Source organism: Sebastes umbrosus, chromosome 5 (genome assembly GCF_015220745.1).
Source record: "Sebastes umbrosus isolate fSebUmb1 chromosome 5, fSebUmb1.pri, whole genome shotgun sequence".
Taxonomy (NCBI): Eukaryota; Metazoa; Chordata; class Actinopteri; order Perciformes; family Sebastidae; genus Sebastes; species Sebastes umbrosus.
In genome coordinates, this window is record NC_051273.1 from 1,392,112 (window position 1) to 1,415,990 (window position 23,879).

General features: G+C 42.7%; 2 protein-coding genes across 6 annotated transcripts in view; one reads left to right on the forward strand and one right to left on the reverse strand.

Annotated features, from left to right (window-relative positions):
• Positions 1-261: 261 nt before the first annotated feature.
• Positions 262-5,972, forward strand: LOC119488565 (retinoschisin-like). The gene is made up of 6 exons (XM_037770340.1): positions 262-331; positions 624-649; positions 733-961; positions 4,460-4,601; positions 4,677-4,872; positions 5,645-5,972. Exons 1-6 carry the CDS (start codon positions 277-279, stop codon positions 5,795-5,797), a joined length of 801 nt encoding a protein of 266 aa, XP_037626268.1. The 5' UTR covers positions 262-276; the 3' UTR covers positions 5,798-5,972.
• Positions 5,973-11,167: 5,195 nt separating this feature from the next.
• LOC119488135 (cyclin-dependent kinase-like 5) overlaps positions 11,168-23,879 on the reverse strand; it is a 64,887-nt gene continuing 52,175 nt past the window's right edge. For 2 of the 5 annotated variants that reach the window (XM_037769466.1, XM_037769465.1), the window contains 9 exons: positions 23,404-23,570; positions 22,244-23,288; positions 20,653-20,757; positions 20,142-20,247; positions 17,781-17,904; positions 17,492-17,597; positions 16,134-16,256; positions 13,054-13,212; positions 11,168-12,203 (listed from right to left, as the gene is read on the reverse strand). In XM_037769466.1, the coding sequence (XP_037625394.1) occupies positions 11,844-12,203; positions 13,054-13,212; positions 16,134-16,256; positions 17,492-17,597; positions 17,781-17,904; positions 20,142-20,247; positions 20,653-20,757; positions 22,244-23,288; positions 23,404-23,570 (2,295 nt within the window). In that variant the 3' untranslated portion in view covers positions 11,168-11,843. The remainder of the gene's footprint in view (positions 12,204-13,053; positions 13,213-16,133; positions 16,257-17,491; positions 17,598-17,780; positions 17,905-20,141; positions 20,248-20,652; positions 20,758-22,243; positions 23,289-23,403; positions 23,571-23,879) is intronic. The other 3 variants (XM_037769467.1, XM_037769468.1, XM_037769469.1) reach the window with 3 other exon arrangements.

Below are 23,879 nucleotides of genomic sequence, written 5' to 3' on the forward strand. Positions count from 1 at the left end.
AAATGGGCTCATTTGTGATTGCTGTGAATTGATTCTTTGCCCAGTCTAACATGTCATCCATCAAACATATGAGCAGGTTGTAATGTTGACAGGTGAAAGACTCATGATTTATTCACCATAGGTGCAGTACAATAGACAAGCCTATAGGGAGCTGTCTAAGGGCCAATAAACCTTATTAGATGAGGCCATCGCAGGCCTGTGGATTACAGTAATCCTGGTCCACTACAGCGTTGAGTATCACGCACTCATCTCATTCCAGCACGGCTGAAGAGGAAGATGGGGGTCACTGCTCGACGTGCTGCTGTGCTCTTCCTCCTGCTTCTATCTCACGGTAAGACACTGAGCAGCATGAGAGATATTATTAAATAAAAAACAGGAACAAACTCACTGCTCTACCTTGGTTGTAGTGACTTTTTGTATCCATTGTTTGAGATAGTTAAAACTTATTAATTTTCTTCAATTCAGGTTTCTACTGGTGACATCCTGCAGAATAATTCATTATAAATTAGTTTGTGTTAATTTGAGTTTATTTCCTGTTTAGTTTCTTCTGTAAAATGTGGTTTTAGCTTTCAAATTTACTTTCATCTGCTTCTACATTTCATGCATCCATCGCTGTGGTTCAGCCCTGATCGCTGTCCACTCACAGGAGGTAAGAGCCAAATAATAATAAACCAAACCACCTGAAAAATGTGATGTGAACTCTGGATTAACTGGTCTCTGTGTGTCCTCCAGGAGGATGAGGCCGTCCAGGAGGAGGCCGTCCAGGAGGAGGAGCAGCTGCAGCTGCAGGAGGAGGAGCAGCAGGTGATCGAGACGTGGACATCGAACATCAAAACCTGCAGCTGTGACTGTGAGTCTGGTGATTCACCCGTACGTGTCCCCACTGACGTCCCAAGGGTCCCGCCCACCTCGCTGCTGCCGCCGTCGTCACCTCAGGGTCACTCGCTGAACTGCATGCCAGGTGAGGAACTCACATGACCTGGGTTGACCTGTAGTCTGTTTCACTAAGGAGGATGTCGGATGTCTGTTAAAAACCAGGACAGGAAGTTATTTTAAAAAAGGCGATAATTGGAATACACCTTTTTTAAGGGTCCCAGGGGGTGTAGGAGGAGATAGCAGGTCAACAGTAGATGTCATATAGAAGTGGTGTACATCATCTGAAAGCTGGAACCTGAAGATTAATTTGAGATGCAGCTCAGCACTGTGTCAAGCTCTTGTAGTCATAATATATGATGTCCATCCCCATGCTCTATTATGTCTCATAAGTTTTTGCAGCAATTTTTGGGTTGATACCATTTGTTACACAGGTTTGGTGCTAAATTTACTTTACACTGGAGAATTGATAACAAATGATCAATATTCCCTCCAAAGTACCACATTAAGACACCAAGACCTTGAGGAACACCATAGAAAAAGACATGCTGTGATTTGGGATCAAAGACTTTTGACGTTTTGGAGATTTCTGCAAGAATTGGCATTTTTTGGCGATTGGATGGTGAGCACTTAACTGTTCAGAAACCCTCTTATTGTTAATCTAGCTAGGAAAGCCATCCATCCTCTGAATGCTCTAGGTCTCTAGTTTGATCCATCCATCCTCTGAATGCTCTAGGTCTCTAGTTTGATCCATCCATCCTTTGAATGCTCTAGGTCTCTAGTTTGATCCATCCATCCTCTGAATGCTTTAGGTCTCTAGTTTGATCCATCCATCCTCTGACTGCTCTAGGTCTCTAGTTTGATCCATCCATCCTCTGAATGCTCTAGGTCTCTAGTCTGATCCATCCATCCTCTGAATGCTCTAGGTCTCTAGTTTGATCCATCCATCCTCTGAATGCTTTAGGTCTCTAGTTTGATCCATCCATCCTCTGACTGCTCTAGGTCTCTAGTTTGATCCATCCATCCTCTGAATGCTCTAGGTCTCTAGTTTGATCCATCCATCCTTTGAATGCTCTAGGTCTCTAGTCTGATCCATCCATCCTCTGAATGCTCTAGGTCTCTAGTTTGATCCATCCATCCTCTGAATGCCCTAAGTCTCTAGTTTGATCCATCCATCATCTGAATGCTCTAGGTCTCTAGTTTGTGACTGTAAAGTTTCATGAGGCTGTGATTATCCTAGAGGTCACCATAGGTCATTTTATACAGGGAGGTCAATGAAATGTCTCCTATGGGGACTAACATCATCACACATGAATACAGTTGGGCTCATTGGATCCACAAGAGTCTCAGCTTTACAGTGAGACCCAATTTTTGGAATTCAAGACTGTTTAGGGACCCCAGTATGCAGAAATATTCAGATACACCATTTTAGAACAGGATACAATAACATATTTATACTGCACTCAGAGGTCCCCTTTGAAAATGGCCATGCAAGTTTTGCCTCGCCAAAACTTTGGATCATTATTTAACCTCCTTCTTGACAAGCTAACATGACATGGTTGGTACCGATGGATTCCTGAGGTTTTCTGGTTTCATATGATACCAGTATCTTCACTCTAGCTTTAAGTCTGAGCCTGCTATGATGGCCTGGATCACTGGCAATCCTGCAGGTCTCAGAGGGTTGGTTATTATTTTTTAGGGGTGCTTGAGCGAACCCTTAAAAAGAGTCTTAAATAACCCCCGTTTTCACTTTAAGTTAAACGGGCTTGGATCTGTTCTAAAAAACAGTTTGGGGGTTTAAGAACAACTGTGAGGAAGAGGCCTGGAACAGATAATCTCATTACCTGTGCAGGAATGTGATGAGCAGATTAACGAGCCCAAAATAGGTCGTGGCCTTCAGTAATAGCGTGATGCTGGACGAAGCAGCACACATCAGAGGATGTCCCTTCTTCCACCCATCTTCTTCTTCTTCTTACTCTACCTTATCACGCAATCCTCTGTCGTATCACGTCTTAGTGTAAACTAGATCAGTGGTTCCCAACCTGGGGTCCACGTATTTAGTAGCAATATCAAATTAAATATTCGATCCATATTTGTTGGCGTTTAGCCTTTTTAAAAACATTTTCACTGCGGTAAAATTGCTCTACCGCTTCAAGCATACATGGAGGCCTGCATCTGTATTAACGGGGCGGTTTAGCAGCACCATAAATTACATTTATTTAACCAGAATAACCAAAACGTTATTTTGGCTCTAACGCTATATTATAGTAAATTATTACACGGCTGATTGGTCAATCACGGCGATCTACGGTCTGTTATTTCTTTTTATGCATCTAGTGGTGCGGTTGCAGATTGCAACCAACTGAGTACCCCTCCGCTTATTCCTCCCTTTCCAAGACTGCGGTAACGTGAGCCGCCGAGTGCAAAACTGCGGTAACGCCGTTGGCCCTTGACGGCGGCTGGCGGCACCACAGTTTAGCATTCTGCGGCTCACGTTACCGCAGTTTCACAAGCATGTCGGAGAACTACGGTGGCCTTCAGGTAACGTAAAAACGCGAAAGACTCTCTCTAGAGGCAGAGTTTGGTTTGTCCGTTCTGGGCTACTGTAGAAACATGGTGGACCCGCTCCCCATGTAGATATGAAGGACTCGTTCTAAGCTAACGTAAACAATTCTTAGTTTCGGGTGATTATACACTAATGAAAACATAGTTATGAATATAATATTCCATTTCTGCCTCCTTCCTTTAATGGTATTTGAGCTACTACAATATTTAAATCATACTCTTGGTATGTAATTCTACAACACTAGACTGCATGTGTGAAACAACAGGGATTAACTGTGAAACATTTTTGTGTCTTAGCGTGATTTCCTGGAAGGTCAAATCCGTTCAGTTTCTGTAGTTTAACGTCACGAGTGTTGACAGAAATTAATGCTGTCTCCTTTTTTTCGGTAGTGATATATTAGAGTTAAAAAAACTTAAACTGAAATTAATTTACGTGCCTTTTTATTTTATTTTTCTTCTTTTTTTTTTTTTTAAGATTATGGAAATAGTCACAGGTCGGATTTGAACCCAGGTCGCCATGGTTAGGACTTTGCCATGTTATATTGGTGCTCGCTCTACCAACTGAGCTATCGGGGAGCCCATTTTTGTTAATCTTTTAACTGGAAATATCGTTTCAGTTTAGTTTTTCTTAAAGTCTTAAAGGTGCAGAGTGCAGGATTTGTCGACGTCTAGCAGTGAGGATACTGATTGCAACCAGCTGAAACTGAGAACTACGGTTGCCGACGCGAAAACGTGAAAACATGAAAGTCTCTCTCTAGAGGCAGAGTTTGGTTTGTCCGTTCTGGGCTACTGTAGAAACATGGCGGCGCTCCTTATGAAGAGGACCCGCTCCCTATGTAGATATAAACGGCTCATTCTAAGCTAACGAAAACACAATGATTCTTATTTCTCAGGTGATTATACACTAAAGAAAACATACTAATTTATATTATATTCCATTTCTGCTGATAAATCCCTCTAAATGCTACACACTGTCCCTTTTAGAATCTTACCAATTAAAACGTTGTAATGTCCTCCCCAGAATGCCCGTACCACCAAGCTCTGGGCTTTGAATCTGGATCTGTGTCATCAGACCAGATCAGCTGCTCCAACCAGGACCAGTACGCGGGCTGGTACTCCTCCTGGGTCCCCACCAAGGCTCGCCTTAACAACCAAGGCTTTGGGTACGTCATGACAACCCACTTCTTATTATTACTGTGAAGAACAGAAGCATATACTGTATGTTGATTCTCCGTTAGGTGTGCGTGGCTCTCCAAGTTCAACGACCAGCACCAGTGGATCCAGATCGACCTGCAGCAGGTGGCCGTGGTGTCTGGCATCCTGTCCCAGGGCCGCTGCGACGCTGACGAGTGGATCACTAAATACAGCATCCAGTATCGCACCGTGGAAACCCTCAACTGGATCTATTACAAAGACCAGACAGGAAACAACAGGGTGAGAAGAACACTAAATATAGAATATATACTACAATATAATAATACTATAATACTACTTAATATAGTAGGCAGTCAATTTTAAATCTCTTCATGCAACAAATGAAAAGGTAAATGAATCTTGTCAGACTTTAGAGTAAAGGTCCAGTGTGTAGGATCTGGTGGCAAAGAAGCAAAGAGATGAAACTGGTGTGTTTTTTTTTTTTTCTACAACAGCTGCCATTTTGGACTGAAAATGCTTATTATATTTATAATATTTTATTATTCAACACAGGCCATTTCAGTAGAATATGACAATAGACTAGAAATAATGTTGTTATACTTTTGTACGGCTCTTTGTAGGCGGACGTTTTACTGGCCTCGCTTTCAGTCCAAAATGGTGGAAGCGTAGCTCTGCTGCTGGGCGCTGAACAATTGACTTTCACTTCTTTATCAATATACGTTCTTCGCTGGCGGTATCTAGCGGTGATGTGAGGAGATTACAACCAACTGGAGCCTCTCCCATGTGCGTAATGGAGAGGTAAGAAAGAGTAGCATAAGGCGTTTTGGAGCAGAGTCAGTGTTTAGAGTGTGTGTGAAAGGAAGTGAGTGGTGAAGCAAGAGAGAGTGGCGGCGACAGGAGCGAGTAACGTTATCGACTCCGGCCTGAGCCGGAAAAGTTAACAGAGTTTGAGGTGCAGGAGAGGTTCAGGTCCTACCCCTTTAAAGTGAAGAGACGTGATAATAAAGTGTTTTAATGAATCTCACCAAGCTGTTTACTTTCCACCCCTCAGGTTTTCTACGGGAACTCAGACCGCTCCTCAACGGTCCAGAACCTGCTGCGCCCCCCCATCGTGGCCCGGTACATCCGCCTGCTGCCGCTGGGCTGGCACACCCGCATCGCCATGAGGCTGGAGCTGCTCATGTGCATGAACAAGTGCTCCTGAAGTCTGCATTTCTGCCTCATTATGCGAACGAGGGGGCCGTCACTCAACGTTAAATTAAAATTAAAACAGAAATATAAATAAGGAAATAAATAAAGAAATGTGTAAAGAAAAGAATAAAGAAATAAATTAGTTTGGGGAAATAAATAAGGGTGAAATGCAAAGGGAAAATTATGCATAAAAAAATAAATGCATAAATAAATACATATATTCAGAAATATATATATAAAATAAAAAATAATTGCAAAAATAAATAAAATAAAATGCATCAATAAATTTTTAAAAATAGTAAAAAAATAAATACATTAAACAGAAGAGTAAATGAATAAGGGGACTTTATCCAAAGATAAATAAATAAAGCGGCAAATTAAAACAGAAATGTCAATTAGTCACATTTTATCAATTAATTAATTCATGGCTACATTTATTTTTTATATTATTTTTGGTACATTTAATGACATTTATTTATCTATCAAGTCATTTACTTATTTATTATTATTTATTTTTAAATTTTTTAAATTTTGGCAGGTCCATCCTCTAAGTACAACTAAGTACATCTACTCAAGTACTGCACTTAAATACAAATTCGAGGTACTTGTACTTTACTTGAGTATTTATATTTTCTGTATAATTCCATATAATAGTAAAACACTGACAGGGAACAATCAATACTTTAACTTTAAGTACATTTAGCTGATAATACTTATATACTTTTAGTTCAGTAACATTTTAAATGCAGGACTTTTACTAGTAGCAGAGTATTTTCACAGTGTGGTATTAGTACTTTTACTGCAGTAAATGATCTGAATACTTCTTCCATCACTGGTTATAACCTTCATCTCGTCAACACGCCTCAAAGCAAACTAAGTCTGTGAAGGTGAGGCACTATTTCTCTGTCTTAAAGTCTGTATGAATTAAACATTTTAATATGTAAATAAGAGTCAAACACTATAATAATAATAATAATAAAGATTCTACAGGTAAAGACTCAAATCAAATGTTTTATTTGAGATTTACTGTTACATATGTAAACATGAATATTCTAAAACTGTTAAGCATTCATTTGTGGGTTTATGCTCTCATGTAAATGCTCTGTTGAAAAACAAAACATAAGCAGATAAACACGGACTATGCTACTAATTTGTGTCTGTAATAAAAAGCACAAACGTAATACTTGATTTCATTTAAACAGTTCGATAAACATCTTCTGTTATAAATATTACCAAACAAGTAGTCACACATCAGTATTAATATAATACACGGTGCTCCTTCAGCAAAAAAAACAAACAATAATCCAAAGAGAGAGAGAGAGAGATGTATGAGTGTGTGCACGGTCCTTATACAGATACACAATATATACGATATACGTAATGTCTGGAGCCTCACGCACACACACACTCACACACACACACTGTGCACGTGATGGACGTGAAAGTGAGGAGGAATTTACAGAGTCAATATTGCTGAGCCATACAAAGTGCAACATTAAAAAGCTTCAGGATTCATTTCTGCCAGGCTGCTCTGGTGGCACTTCATCGCAGACAGAAGACGGAGTTACAGTTCAGAGCTTCTGCCTCCACGGTGGAGGTTTAACATAAGCTGCATCCAAAGTGGCTCAGTGTGTGAAATCAGGTAAAGAAATACACCAGAACAGTGACTCCCAACCAGGGTACGGGTAGAGCAGGGGGTACGTGTAGAGCAGGGGGTACATGTAGAACAGGGGGTACATGTAGAGCAGGGGGTACGTGTAGAGCAGGGGGTACGTGTAGAGCAGGGGGTACGTGTAGAGCAGGGGGTACGTGTAGAGCAGGGGGTAAGTGTAGAGCAGGGGGTACGTGTAGAGCAGGGGGTACGTGTAGAGCAGGGGGTACGTGTAGACCAGGGGGTACATGTAGAGCAGGGGGTACGTGTAGAGCAGAGGGTACGTGTAGACCAGGGGGTACGTGTAGACCAGGGGGTACATGTAGAGCAGGGGGTACGTGTAGAGCAAGGGGTACGTGTAGAGCAGGGGGTACGTGTAGAGCAGGGGGTAAGTGTAGAGCAGGGGGTACATGTAGAGCAGGGGGTACATGTAGAGCAGGGGGTACATGTAGTGTAGAGCAGGGGGTACGTGTAGAGCAGAGGGTACGTGTAGACCAGGGGGTACATGTAGACCAGGGGGTACATGTAGAGTAGGGGGTACGGGTAGACCAGGGGGTACATGTAGACCAGGGGTACATGTAGAGCAGGGGGTTACGTGTAGAGCAGGGGGTACATGTAGACCAGGGGGTACGTGTAGACCAGGGGGTACATGTAGACCAGGGGTACGTGTAGACCAGGGGGTACGTGTAGAGCAGGGGGTACGTGTAGAGCAGGGGGTACATGTAGACCAGGGGGTACGTGTAGAGCAGGGGGTACATGTAGAGCAGGGGGTACATGTAGACCAGGGGGTACGTGTAGACCAGGGGGTACGTGTAGACCAGGGGGTACGTGTAGAGCAGGGGGGATGCTGGGAATGTAGGACATTGGAAACGTAGGACACTGGGAACGTAGAACACTAGAAACATAGGACATTGGAAACGTAGGACACTGGGAACGTAGGACGCTGGGAACGTAGGACACTAGGAACATAGGACATTGGAAACGTAGGACGCTGGGAACGTAGGACCCTGGGAACGTAGGACCCTGGGAACGTAGGACGCTGGGAACGTAGGACGCTGGGAACGTAGGAAGCTGAGAACGTAGGACGCTGGGAACAAAGGACGCTGGGAACATAGGACACTAGGAATATAGGACACCGGGAACATAGTACACCAGGAACATAGGACACTAGGAACATAGGACACTAGGAACATAGGACATTGGAAACGTAGGACCCTGGGAACGTAGGACGCTGGGAACGTAGGACGCTGAGAACATAGGACACTGGGAACGTAGGACCCTGGGAAGGTAGGACGCTGGGAACGTAGGACCATAGAAACATAGGACATTGGAAACATAGGACACTAGGAACATAGGACACTAGGAACATAGGACACTGGGAACATAGGACACTGGGAACATAGGACACTAGGAATGTAGGACACTAGGAACATAGGACACTGGGAACATAGGACACTGGGAACATAGGACACTAGGAACATAGGACACTGGGAACATAGGACACTAGGAACATAGGACACTGGGAACATAGGACACTAGGAACATAGGACACTAGGAACATAGGACACTGGGAACATAGGACACTAGGAACATAGGACACTGGGAACATAGGACACTGGGAACATAGGACACTAGGAACAAAGGACACTAGGAACATAGGACACTGGGAACATAGGACACTGGGAACATAGGACACTAGGAATGTAGGACACTGGGAACATAGGACACTGGGAACATAGGACACTGGGAACGTGGAACCACAGAACCATAGGACATTGGAAACATAGGACACTAGGAACATAGGACACTAGGAATGTAGGACACTGGGAACATAGGACACTAGGAACATAGGACACTGGGAACATAGGACACTAGGAACATAGGACACTAGGAACATAGGACACTGGGAACATAGGACACTAGGAACATAGGACACTGGGAACATAGGACACTGGGAACATAGGACACTAGGAACAAAGGACACTAGGAACATAGGACACTGGGAACATAGGACACTGGGAACATAGGACACTAGGAATGTAGGACACTGGGAACATAGGACACTGGGAACATAGGACACTGGGAACGTGGAACCACAGAACCATAGGACATTGGAAACATAGGACACTAGGAACATAGGACACTAGGAATGTAGGACACTGGGAACATAGGACACTAGGAACATAGGACACTAGTTACATAGGACACTAGGAATGTAGGACACTGGGAACGTCGGATAATCCGATAATAAAAAGGTTGGGAACCACTGAACTTAAACACCCAGAATGGCTTTTGTCTTCCTGTCGCTGCTGTAAAAATTACTTTGAGGGAATATTAGGCAGAAATAAAAGTTGTATAAATCAAATTCTTACAGCAGTTATTAACTATATATAATATTTCGGATGTATTTATACATTTATTTTAAGTGATTGAACAAGTAGAACCACTTGGACGTTGCTTATGTGAAACCTTTTAGTAAGAAATGAGCAACAAAACAGAGCTTCCTTTAAACCTTTAAACCCTGGTAGTGAGGGCCGTCATCATCACATCCTTCAGTATCAACCGAACTCAACCCGTTAACTGGTATAAGTAGTATAACTGATCCATAACACTTTCACATTAATACACATTTCAGTAAATAACTTGAGACCCAAAGGATCGTCGGTATCGTCTGTACAAGGAACAGTTATTATTATTATTATTATTATTATTATTATTATGTGTGTGTGTCCTATTTGAAGTGACTTGTTTTATTGTGTTTAAAATATATATGAAAATGATGATTTACACGTATACTGTGCATGAGGAGTCAGTGCCTATATGTTAGTTAGTTAGTTAGTTAGTGCACGTGGTAGTCAGTCAGCATACAGTAGATGCAGTGCTTGGTTATCTCCTACAGAGGGCGACGTAGGGCAGGATTTATGTCTACTTTATGGCACCATAGAGTCTAAAATGGCTGCTTTACAAAAAAAAAATAATAAAAATAAAAATAAAAAATCTAAAAGTTTAGAATACATTTTTAGAATATTTTTTATTTTAGAAATAAAGAATATCCTAAAAAAAGAACAAATAGATTTTAACGATTGTCAGTGCCGACTCAGAAAAACTGGGTCATTTTACAGGTCCGCACATTTCATGGTAATTAGGTGATTATAATCCTTCAATAATTTGAAATTTCTTTAGAATTACTGCAAAATTACCCCAATATTTACCTCAAAATATCTCAAAAATGACTTTATTTTAAACATTATTTATAATGCTCTTCATCGGAGGTGGAAAACAGATGTAACCTGGTAGCTGATGTCATGATTCAGGGAGTTTTTATTAACGAAATTCAAATATGTTACTTGTTAATTATTATCTATTTATCAGCAGACATGGAAATAAAGCAATTAACTTTGTATTCTTTTCCTGGGAAATGTATTAAATAAATTACCAGCTTTTGGGAAAAAGCGGAATATCATTATTAAATAATGTTTATAATAAATAATAAAATAATAATAAATGTCCAGAGTCAAGACAGCCAAACAAAGTTATTTTTTAGGTAAATATTGGGGTAAATATTGTTACTTGTTAATTATTTTCTATTTATCAGCAGACATGGAAATAAAGCATAACAACTTTGTATTCTTTTCCTGGGAAATGTATTAAATAAATTACCAGCTATTGGGAAAGAACAGAATATAATTATTAAATAATGTTTATAATAAATAATAAAATAATAATAAAAGTCCAGAGTCAAGACAGCCAAACAAAGTAATTTTTGAGGTAAATATTTGGGGTATTTTGTCAGTAATTCCAAAGAAATGTCAAATAGGTTACTTGCTAATTATCACCTAATTACCATGAAACTTGTAAAATGAAGTTGTTACCATAAACTGCACTACAGCTATATGTTCAAGAACGAGACTGCTTTGACTTTGCGTCTGTGACCAGAACGACGGAGCACATCCAGAAGCGAGACGGCTTGGACGACGATCCTGGTGAGATGAACAGAGTTACTGACATTATACCAGATAAAAGTATATTTGTTTAGAATACCTTAAATAGATCTTAAGGAAATACTACGCAGTAAAATGTACTATATTCCTATATTGAGTAGAAACAAAAATACTTACACTTAAAATCTATCTATCCATTTATATATATATATATTTATATATATATTTAATTTGTAATATATTTACTTTATAATACAAATTATAATCAGAATTACAGAAGTAATAATATAAAGTCTATCAAACATGGAAGCTTTAAAAAAAATGAAGACATAAAAAGCTAGAACTGAAGGTTTGGTATCAGTGTGTGTGTGCAGTAAGCAGGTGTACTGTGTTATGTAAGGGGACGTGTAGGAGCGACGGAGGGGTGACGGTGGAGTCTGAAGAGAGCTGTAAGGTGACGGAGGACATCACAGAGCCGTCTCTTTCAGGTCGTTGAGGTTTGGCATACGAGACCTGGAGGGGCGTCCGAAGCCGTGCCCGTTCTGGCCTCCCTTGATGCTCATTTGCTCCGGGTAGGGGTTCCCCTCGGGGCGGCCCAGGGCCGACGAGTGCCAGCCAGACTCCAGCTGTCCCGGCAGCGGGTAGGCTGTCTGTCGGCTCTTCAGCTGGGGCGTGCCGACCCCTGAGTGACCCCGGCTCTCCGTGAAACCGCCTTGAGCGGAGGCCGGATTAGGCAGCGGCTGGTAGCGCATGTCAGACTGCGACGTCTGGTTGGAGGACGAGGACGAGAGGTGCAGGAGTTTACGCAGAGACTTCAGTGGTTGACTCTGAAAGGGACAACACACATTATTACAGATGACCCACATACTTAAAGGGACTGTTTGTAACTTTTTAAGCGTATAAATGTACCGGGTCGGGACACATGCGCGCTCGCCATATGCGCGCTCGCGTGTGGCTGGAGTCACTGCTCCTCTGCCTGCTTGCCTTCACTAACACACCGCGTGTTCTCGCTGTCTTGCTCCACCTCTAGACGTCAACGCGCGCTCACTCCACACTGCAGGATAGTTAGTTTAGCTCTGAGAATATCTAGTGAATGTACAGGGGACGTTTGTGCAGAAATAACTGCTGCAGCTCCTCCAGACCAACAGAGGTTTCCCGCTTCTTATGAAGTGACGGAGCTCCGCAGCGAGAAACGTTACCGTCACCGACCGGGTGCTGGAGTCTCCCTGCTCCCTCCGGCTGCGGTCGGGAGGCGATAACGTTACTCTCTGCGGAGCCCCGCTGCTTCAGCTCCGACCAAAACTGCGGTGTCTCCCTCCGGGTGCAGTCGGGAGGCGATAACGTTTCTCTTCCCGCTTTAGCTGAAGCAGCAAAAAGCCAACACTAGGATCAGCAGTGATTCATGGAGAGACCTTGGTCTGGTCAGCTAACATTACTGCCAAGCAGCTGAAATATAGAGTGATATTGTGGTTTTAGCTGACGTGTGTCTCCCCACTGTTTTGAGCGATGCTCGTTCATGTCTATTTAGAGCGAGCACAAGCGCCAGCAACAGGACGCTGACTTTCGTTGACTTAACGGCCACAGGTGAAGCTGTTAACAAGACATTTATGAAAGTTACAAACAGTCCCTTTAATTTTAAAACAACAAACATCTATTATTCTTTTCTCTGCGACTCACCGGAGAGTGTGAATCGGACAGCTTCTCAGGCGGCCAGTCCTTGTCCCGGTCTTGGTCCCGGTCTCTGCTCTTGTCCCGGGTCCTGTGGCGGCTGCTGCTCTGGTGACCGGAGGACCTGGAGGACTTCTGGATGACCGTGTCCACGCCTTCACTAGGAACCTTTCACACAGCGGGTGTAGATAGATATCATTTAAACTGTCCAAAACTAACAGTGTCAAACATGGTGACCATGGTGGGTCCACACAATGTGAAGGACAACAAGAGACACACAGAACGGGCTTAAAATGTCTTTTAAAGGTTTTATTTTAAAGAGTTCTATTAAAACCTCAAAAAGGTACGACGGCGTATTCGGACCATTGTAGGTAAAAAAAAATACAATTACAGAGCTGGAGGAGAGGGGTAATATTCCAAGAATAAACTCAGAATAACTGAGATTAAAGTCGTAAATTTATGAGAAAATACTCTGATATTCTCTGAGATTAGAGATTAGAGTGGAAAATTTCCGAGGAAAAAACACAAATTTACTAGAAAAAAACATTTAAATATTCTCTGAGATTATAAAGTCACAAATTTACGAGAAAAAAACTCAGATATTCTCTTAATCTCAGAGAATATCCAAGTTGTTTTTTCTTGTAAATTTGAAAGTTTTCTTCTTGTAATTTTACCATTTTAATCTCAGCGAATATCAGAGTTTTTTTCTTGTAAATTTGTGATTTTCTTCCCATAAATTTACGAATTTAATCTCGGAGAATATCCAAGTTTTTTTTTTTTAGTAAATTTGAGAGTTCTTTCTCATATATTTACCACTTTAACAATAAGAGAATATCCACGTTTTTTTCTCTTAAATTTACGACTTTAATCTCGGAAATTCTGAGTTTTTTCTCAAAATATTACCCCATTCCCTCGATTCTGTAATTTTTTTAATTTTCTTTTTTTTTTATCTACAATGGCCCGAATACGACGTCGTAAGAAAACATTTGTGTGTGTTGTGTTATCCTTTACACGTGTTGATTTAACATGGACATAAATCTTAAGTTACTTTTAGCAATAATTCTTTTAAAGTGCAGTGACTTCATACAAATTAAAAACCATAACATGCATCTGGTGCCAGAAAGCATTCAGCGATCTGAGGAAGAGAAGAGACGACTCTTCTCGTTAATGACTGGATGATTTTAGACGTTTAAAACAATCCGTAATAACGCAGCTGAAGCCTCAATGATTTCAAATGATCTACTCTTTATGCAGCAAACACTATTTCCCACCATCTCGGAGTCTGACTGCCTGATTCCTTCTGGCCAGATTGCATTTATTTGTGCTCTGTCATCAGCGTTAACCCCCTCCCAGCATCTGAGCAGTCTGTCGCATATAAATAGAAATGTGAGGCGAAGAAAGAGCCTCAAACACCTGTTTCATGCTGAAGTCAGTTTAACATGTCAAAATGTGGATGCTTTCATATTTATCAACTCTTTTGGTTCCTTCCTGATCTAAATCAAGTCAGGGGTTAAGATGCACCTCGAGGGGCCGAGACGTTGATCAAATGCTGCTGTGTGATGTTGGGAAGTGAAGTAAAGTGAAGTAAAGTGAAGTGTAACCAGGCAGCACACAGACTCTTTAAATCACAGGAGCTCAACCAAAGCAGAGCACTCTCGTTCATCCTCAGCTCTTGACCGCAGACATGCTGTTGTCTGAAATCAGCGGTGACTGATCAGAGTCAAATGGAAACGACCAGCCAGATCCATTCATTGAACTGGAAACACGCCGTTAAAGGGACTCAATGCAAGAATCAGAACTTGCTTGTTAACAGCCCTGCGTTTCATTACATTGAAAACAATCAAATATCAATAATGTGAACATTCAATGTTCCGAGTATCACGGCCGCATTGTCGGGAAAAAAATCTGAAATTTCGAGAATAAAGTCATAATATTACGAGAATAAAGTCATAATATTTCAAGAAAAAATGTCGTAATATTACGAGAATAAAGTCATAACTTAACGAGAAAAAAGTCGTAATATTCCGAGAATAAAGTCATAACTTTACGAGAAAAAAAGTCGTAATTACGAGAAAAAAGTTGTAATTTATTGAGAATAAAGTCATACTATTTCAAGAAAAAAAAAGTTGTAATATTACGAGAATAAAGTCATAACTTAACGAGAAAAAAAGTCGTAATATTACAAGAATAAAGTCATAACTTAACGAGAAAAAAGTTGTAATATTACGAGAATAAAGTCATAACTTAACGAGAAAAAAGTTGTAATATTACGAGAATAAACTCATAATTTAATGAGAATAAAGTCATAATATTTCAAGAAAAAATGTCGTAATATTACGAGAATAAAGTCATAACTTAACGAGAAAAAAGTCGTAATATAACGAGAATAAAGTCATAACTTTATGAGAAAAAAAGTCATAATAATATGAGAATAAAGTCATAACTTAATGAGAAAGAAAGTCGTAATATTATGTGAAAAAAAGTCGTAATATAATGAGAATAAAGTCATAACTTTAGGATAATAAAAGTAATTTCCTCCTCCACTAAAGAGTCAGTTTCCTCCATCAGGTCCGTGTGGTTCTTTCTTCAGAATAAATGAAGTTTCTTTTCCAGGTCCTGATACTGATGATAACGTGGTGCTGATGAGCTGAAAGATGACTTATTTGGTTATTTGTGAAAGTATAACTTCAACAAGATGCTACACTTTCCTCATTTTCACACTATTTCCCCTCTAAAATAACATGCCAAATTACAACTTTATAATATTATGACTTCATTCTCATAATATAACTTTTTTTTTTCTAGTAAAGTTATGACTTTATTCTCTATTTTTTCCCTTTAACGTGGCCCCTAATACTCCGTCGTACTAATTAGGCACGTTATTGACTCAGAGTTGAAGAGTTGTACCCTCACAGATGGATCTGACTGGTTTGTGTTCATTATTAGTGAATGAATTTTGTCGCCATTCAACTGAAAAGAAGCGTAAAAGTGAATCAATGGAGCAGTATAGTAGATTATTTGTTGTTAAAGCATGCGGTGTGAGATGGCGTTAGGAGGAGGTGAGTAGGAGAGTGTAAAACAGCGTGTACCATGGGAGAGGACACTACAGGGAGGACTCTCACTGAGGAGCTATGCTTTATGTTATTCTTTGGGCTAAACAGAGGGAAAAGACATTTCTTGATGACGGGAGGCCTTCCCTCGGGGACCTGCATCTGGAATATATAGAGGCACATGACTGGTGGCACAGGGAAACATGGTGCACACGACAACAACAACAACAACAACAACAAGCGATCATATACGTCAGTAATTGTAATTTGATTCTTTGAAGTGTGGTTGTATGAGGTTCTTCTCCATAGTCAGTGTATTACCTACAGTAGATGGAGTTTGGAGCAAAGTCTTTCTGTGGACGGGGCAGCAGCTAAACGGATTTTAGATACCTATAAATATCAATATCAGTTTAAGTGTACGCTATATTTAGAATACTTTCACCGCTTTACCTAGACAGCCCTTTCTGACGGGGAACTGAAGACGTTATCTACTGTATGCTCTCTTCAAAGCCACCAGACTCCATTGAGAAAAACAGTAATTTTACCTGTTAGAACACAGGACATGCTGGTCTACCGCTGCCTCGACAACGACGTCGGTCGGTACTGCGTTATCAGCTGTAACCACCGTATGTATGAGAGCAGTGCAAAGCGGCGGCGATTAGCTAGCCAGTGGAACCCGACAGAGAGACTCACATGCCCTGAAAAGCATGCGCAGCCAGCCCGGCTACGTCAACAAAACACGGAGAAGCTCTATTACAACTCACACAGAGGCATGAAAGTCAATTGTTCGTTCCTCCGCAACATCAGCGTCCAGCAGCAGAGCTACGCTTCCGCCATTTGGACTGAAAGTGACTACCGGACGCATAAAAAGAGCCGTACAAAAGTAAAACTAAATTATTTCTATTCTATTGTCATATTCTACTGAAAAGGCCTGTGTATAACCAGAAAATATTATAAATATAATGAATGTTTTCAGTCCAAAATGGCGGCAGTAGAGCTTTGTATCTTTGCGTCTATACTCTTTGACTTCATTCTCTGCTCAGGTAGATATTACTCCTCTATATCTTTACATAGATAATAGTTGTTTGCTGCTATATTAATGCTCTGAATCCCATATATATATATTTCTACGTGTCTAAAATGTGTTTTTCTGCAGCTTAACTTTGCTCCCGTGCTGGTACTCCTGTCTGTTTCTACTAACTCCATCTACTGCAGGTAATACACTGACTATGGAGAAGAACCTCATACAACCACACTGAGAAACACCTGAACTATCCCTTTAAACATTTGAAAAGCAGAGGAGGAGATAGAGTACGTCACAGACGGCTTCACAAACAAGGTCAAGGGACATGTGCATGAAACATCCAGACATCCTCAGAAGAAGACATACGAGTTACCATTTGAGATTTTTTCTTCTTCTTCTTTATTGCTCTGAAGAAACCCTGCTTCTCCTTTTCTTTGGACGGCTCAGAGGGGTTCAGCACCACGGTATCTGGGCCAGTCCTGGAAATAAAACAAAGAGGCTATACTGAGCGTGACGTCACAACTAAAAATGTACCATTCTGTTCAACTCCCCAACGAGACCTGGCATTAAAGCCGCCACCTCATGTGACCATTGTTTCACAGAGCGATGTACAATGAACAGATGTGTGATGTAAGTTAGAGGAGGTATTCTTGATGATTTACCAGGGGTCAAATGTCGGCTGGCGTTTGGAGTGGTTGGTCAGACTGCTGCCGTCCCCGGACAGACCGGAGCCCCGGCTCGAACCCCTGCTGTCATGGAAGGAGTTGTCTGGTCGGGGAGAAGGGACTGTTCAACAAACAACAAAAAGGTTCATTCACATTTTGATGCACAAAATAAACTAATTCTGCTTCTTGTTTTTCAGTCTATACTGGTTTACTATATCAAAGCAAACTGTGGTAGATTAAATACGACGGTGAAAGGGCCCTCGCACCTTCAAGCAAGTCGGGGGTAGTGGCGGAACAGCGGTGGATACCTCCCAAAACCGGAGCTATAAGTCTAATTTGGCATAAAATGACCTCCGGCCTGGACCACCGTCATTGCTGAGGAATTTGGAGCAGATTTGACAAAGTACGCAGAAGTTACAACTTCTTGTTTCATGGCGAATGGTGCAAAATGGCCACCATGCCACGGCAACGCCGTTCAACAAAAAATATGGATTTTAATAACTTTTCATCCTTAAGGTCTTAAGATGGTCCTGACCAAATTTGAAGTCGTTCTGATTAAATCTGTAGGAGGAGTTTGTTAAAGTACAAAGTCCTATAAAACGCCAAAAATGGCCAAAAACAAATAATCGCACATTGAATTAAAAATGTCTGACTTCCTGTTGGGTTTTCGGTATACCTCCAAGAGGCTTTTTTGTGCGTCTCCACATGTTAACAACTTTTCAAGCACCTTAAAGTCCTCAAAAATGCGATTCATAATAATAATAATTCCTACAGTTTCAACAGGGCCTTCGCTGGCCCGACGTTGTCGCTCCTAAATATCGGTGCCAGGCTCAGAACTCTAGTTTGGGTCAGAATATACAGCAGCTATATGAGAGATGCTGTAAGTGTCTGCTCCCAGTTGCATAAGCTACCTTAAGTTTCAACCTTTAATATTTCCCTTAACTCAGAGGTTCATTTAGGAGCGTTGCATGAAGACTCTCAGATTGTCAAAATGTTTAAACTGACACATTCATGGTAGTTACTACCATAATACAGCACATGTGCACATCAGTTACCATGGTTACGCTTCACTCACATCATCATCATCATCATCATCATCATCATCATCATCATCATCATCATCCTTTAACATTACTTGACAGCTTCTCCAAAATGGACAACAAAGAGAATACTAAAAGAAAAAGGAAGCCAAATGAGAATGTTCTCCTTAATGTGGTTTTATGCAACCGGGCACTGATGCTTAAAGGTACAGTGTGTAGGATTTTGGTGACATCTAATGGTGAGGTTGCAGATTACAACCACCTGAATACCCCTCCACTCATTCCTCCCTTTCCAAGACTGATAATGTGAGCCGACGAGTACAAAACCGTTGCTAAACGCTGTTATGTATAACAGACTGTTGCTATGTATAACAGACCGTTGCTATGTATAACAGACCGTTGCTATATACATATAACAGACTGTTGCTATATACATATAACAGACTGTTGCTATATATAACAGACCGTTGCTATGTATAACAGACAATTGCTATATGTAACAGACCGTTGCTATGTATAACAGACCGTTGCTATATATAACAGACCGTTGCTATGTATAACAGACCGCTGCTATGTATAAAAAAAACGTTGCTTTGTATAACAGACTGTTGCTATGTATAACAGACCGTTGCTATGTATAACAGACCGTTGCTATGTATAACAGACCGTTGCTATGTATAACAGACCGTTGCTATGTATAAAAAAACGTTGCTATGTATAACAGACCGTTGCTATGTATAACAGACCGTTCCTATGTATAACAGACCGTTGCTATGTATAACAGACCGTTGCTATGTATAACAGACCGTTGCTATGTATAAAAAAACGTTGCTATGTATAACAGACTGTTGCTATGTATAACAGACTGTTGCTATGTATAACAGACCGTTGCTATGTATAAAAAAACGTTGCTATGTATAACAGACTGTTGCTATGTATAACAGACTGTTGCTATGTATAACAGACCGTTGCTATGTATAAAAAAACGTTGCTATGTATAACAGACTGTTGCTATGGGCGCAGCTCAGATGTCGGACTCTTGTGAACCATTTTTGTGTCAAATGATTGATGTCTTCAGTAAGTAGCTGTGTAATAAGCGGGATAATGTACAGCTAGCGAGTCATTGTTGTGAAATAAACCCCTTCAGGACCCCGCCGCGATGTCCATCCCGTCCAGCGTCGGGGTTTATTTCATAACAATGACCGGCTCGCTGTACATTATCACAAATTCCACTTCTGCTATAAGATCCCTCTAAATGTTCCACTGTTCCTTTAAATGTGTGTAGTGAGATGCGAGACGTCAGTGTGACTGAACCCACCTCTGTAGAAGCTGCCCACCCTCCTCGGCATGGACTCGCTGTAGATGTTGCGGTTCTCTTTAGAGGAGCCCCCATCTTCTGCCTGCTGGTCGTGATATAAGCCAACCTGAGTCACAACAGAACAACACCTGGTCACATGAAAACAAAAGGCTCTGCTTCTCTGCTCCTCTACATGCCTCTCTCTCTATCTGAGCTGCTGATATATTTATTTACCTGACAGTACAGACAAAAAAAAGGAGGAGGCGTATTGATTTACAAATTATCATAATAAATCTGCAGAAGCTATAAATGTATCTGAGAAATCAAACTGCTCGGATGACAAGCTTGACTGTGCAATCATAAAGTAGTCACATTAAAGGGAAGCAAAGCACACAGAGAAAATGAAGAGGCACACAGAGAGAGAGAGAGAGAGAGAGAGAGAGCAGTTCATGACAGCAGCATCCACCCACATCCGCGCTCTCGGAAGACTGGATGTGGGTGGGGAATGGTGGGTGCAGGCTGAATGTCGGACCTCGCTTTTTTGCCGCTGCTGTGTGTGAAAAGATGCTGTGTTGTCCCTGGTGGAGTCCCTTATGGGGGGTCTGCTGTGGGTGACCTCAGTAGGTGCCTGCTCGCTCTGTTAATGGAGACATGATGAAGCATGAAGTGAGTTCAGCATCGCAGCACAAAACACACACGCACACACACACTATATATATATACTATATGTGTATATATATAGTATATATATATATATAAATATACAGGTAATAGGATTCACTGTATATCCTAACAAGGAAGCCACACTTGCTGCAGTTATGTTAACCCCCTGAGACTCGATCCTGAGTGTTTTTTCAGACGCTCCAGTAGGTTCAGTTTTAAAGCTAGAATGAAGCTAAAGACGTCATATAAAACTATAAAAAACCTGATGAATCCATTGGTACCAACCATGTCATACTAGCTTGTCGTGAAGGAGGTTAAATAACGCTCCAAACTTGCGCAAAATTTTGGCGAGGAAAAACTGGCATGTCCATTTCAAAGGGGTCCCTTGACCTCTGATCTCCAGATATGTGAATGAAAACGGGATCTATGGGTTTCGCCTATTCTATAAATGGTGTATCTGAATATTTCTGCATACTCGGGTCCCTAAACAGTCTTTGAATTACATAAACTGGGTATCACTGTAAGGCTGAGACTGTATTCATGTGTGATGATGTTAGTCCCCATAGGAGACATTTCATTGACCTCACTGTATAAAATGACCCATGGTGACCTCTAGGATAATCACAGCCTCATGAAACTTTACAGCCACAAACTAGAGACCTAGAGCATTCAGAGGATGGACGGATCAGACTAGAGACCTAGAGCATTCAGAGGATGGATGGATCAGACTAGAGACCTAGAGCATTCAGAGGATGGATGGATCAGACTAGACACCTAGAGCATTCAGAGGATGGATGGATCAGACTACAGACCTAGAGCATTCAGAGGATGGATGGATCAAACTAGAGACCTAGAGCATTCAGAGGATGGATGGATCAAACTAGAGACCTAGAGCATTCAGAGGATGGATGGATCAGACTAGAGACCTAGAGCATTCAGAGGATGGATGGATCAAACTAGAGACCTAGAGCATTCAGAGGATGGATGGATCAAACTAGAGACCTAGAGCATTCAGAGGATGGATGGATCAAACTAGAGACCTAGAGCATTCAGAGGATGGATGGATCAAACTTCAGGTTCCCAACTATCATAATGTTCAAATTAATCTTCAGGTTCCCAGCTTTCAGATGATGTACACCACTTCTGTGACATCTACTGTTGACCTGCTATCTCCCCCTAAACACCCCCTGTACCCCCCTAAAGAAGACTAAAACAGGTCTATCGTGGGTCTCGGAGGGTTAAACCTGCCGTTCCTACAAAACTAACAAGATCTGTCTGAAAACCTAAAACACACATGATGATATTTTCAGACGCCACCAGAATAAATCCTGGCTGCTGCTGCGTCGTCGTAGCGACTGAGGCAGCGTTATCCAACACAACCTGGTGTAGGCATTTGATATGATTAGATCATGTAGGCTTTCCTTTGGGTTGGAGAGGTTTGATGTGGGCTGCTGACTGACCCGGCTCATGTCGTCCTCTCTGGAGGAGCCGCCGCCGCCGGAGTGGCGAGGCAGCGTGCGGTGCTGCAGCTGCGGGGACAGGAGCTGGAGGCTGCTGGCTCTGGTGGGCAGGCCCTGCCCCACCACCAGGCCCTCCTCCGCCCCGTGTGTCCTCTGGTGGTCCCGCCGCACGTACATGGAGTGGCGGTGCGGCCGCTGCTGGGACGAGAAGGGGCTCGTGTACCCCTGACCGTAAGGCAGAGGGTCGTGCGGCGCGGACAGAGAGTGAGAGTGGCTCCTTTCGACGCCACTTTCCGCGGGATCCAGGGCATCTGGCGACTTGGCCTCCTCTGTGGCCTTATGGCGGATGGAGGAGCGCCGGTAGGACGAGTCTAGGGTGTTGCTCTCTTTTTCTGTGCGCATGCTTCCTCTGCCGACCGGTCCCAGCCTGTCCACTCGGCGGGCTGCCGGGCTGCTCGGCGCTGTGAGGTCGAGGCAGCTCGAGGGGAAATAGCGAGATGTCGGCTCGTCGGCGTAAAGATGCACGTCGTTTAAGTTCCCCACTGACTTGGCATCGCTGAGCGTGCCGTAGCTCTTGGACAAGTTCAGGTAGCCGAACTTGGAGGAGGCCGGCGTGGAGCCGTGGGACTCCATGTAGCTGTGGCGGCTGTGTTTCTCCCCCGACTGGAGCGTATTGGTCTTCCCCTCCACAAACGAATGGCGGTTCTGCTGCGAGCGGAAGTTGGATTTGAGGTACTTGGCTCCGGGGCCGTCGGACGCTTTGGACCCCAGGTTCATCTCAAAGTCGCCCTTGCTCTTGGCCTCGCCGGGGCTGAGCAGGTGAGGCAGGTTGCTGCTGGCCAGGTCCATGTTGCACGAGGTGGAGTGGTTGAAGATCTGCGGCTGGTAGTTCTTGGGGTGCAGGGTGGGGCTGAGGTTGATCGCTGCGGGCATGTTGCCGTTGAGGAAGCCGTCGGTGCTCGGGTGGAGGTCTTCGTGCCGCGGCAAGCTGGAGCACTCTCTGCTGCTGGAGCGGTGGCTTCCTGAGCTCTTCCCCCCGTGGCTCCTGAGAGAGAGAGAACGGACCTGCATCAACACGCTGCACATCAAACTGTACATCTTATATACAGCTGTCAAAGTTAACGCAAATTAGTTTTAACGCCACTAAACGCACTGCTGACCTGCTAGGGGTGGTGTTGTCTCCGTGGTGAGGTTTCCTCTTGGAGGAGCGTGCAGGTGTAGGCGTGGGTGGGCCGGGTCGATCCACGAGCCGCAGGGTCTGGAAGGCCTGGTGGTTCAGGCTCTGCTCCGTCAGGAAGCGCTCCGTCGGGTTCAGCAGCAGCAGGTTCTAAACACACACAGAGGGAGCTGGTGAGTCCTGGAGAGACGGCGAGCATCCAGACCTCACAACAACCGGTGAGTCCTGGAGAGACGGCGAGCATCCAGACCTCACACAAGACGGCGAGCATCCAGACCTCACAACAACCGGTGAGTCCTGGAGAAACGGCGCGCATCCACACCTCACAACACTCTGAAACAGTCACGCTGCTGTGAGTCATGGTCACCCTTATCATAAAGGTCAGGCTGCTGCTACATTAAACTGTCTTACAGTCACCAAACAATGATGTGAAATATGATTTGTGACATTTCTCTTACT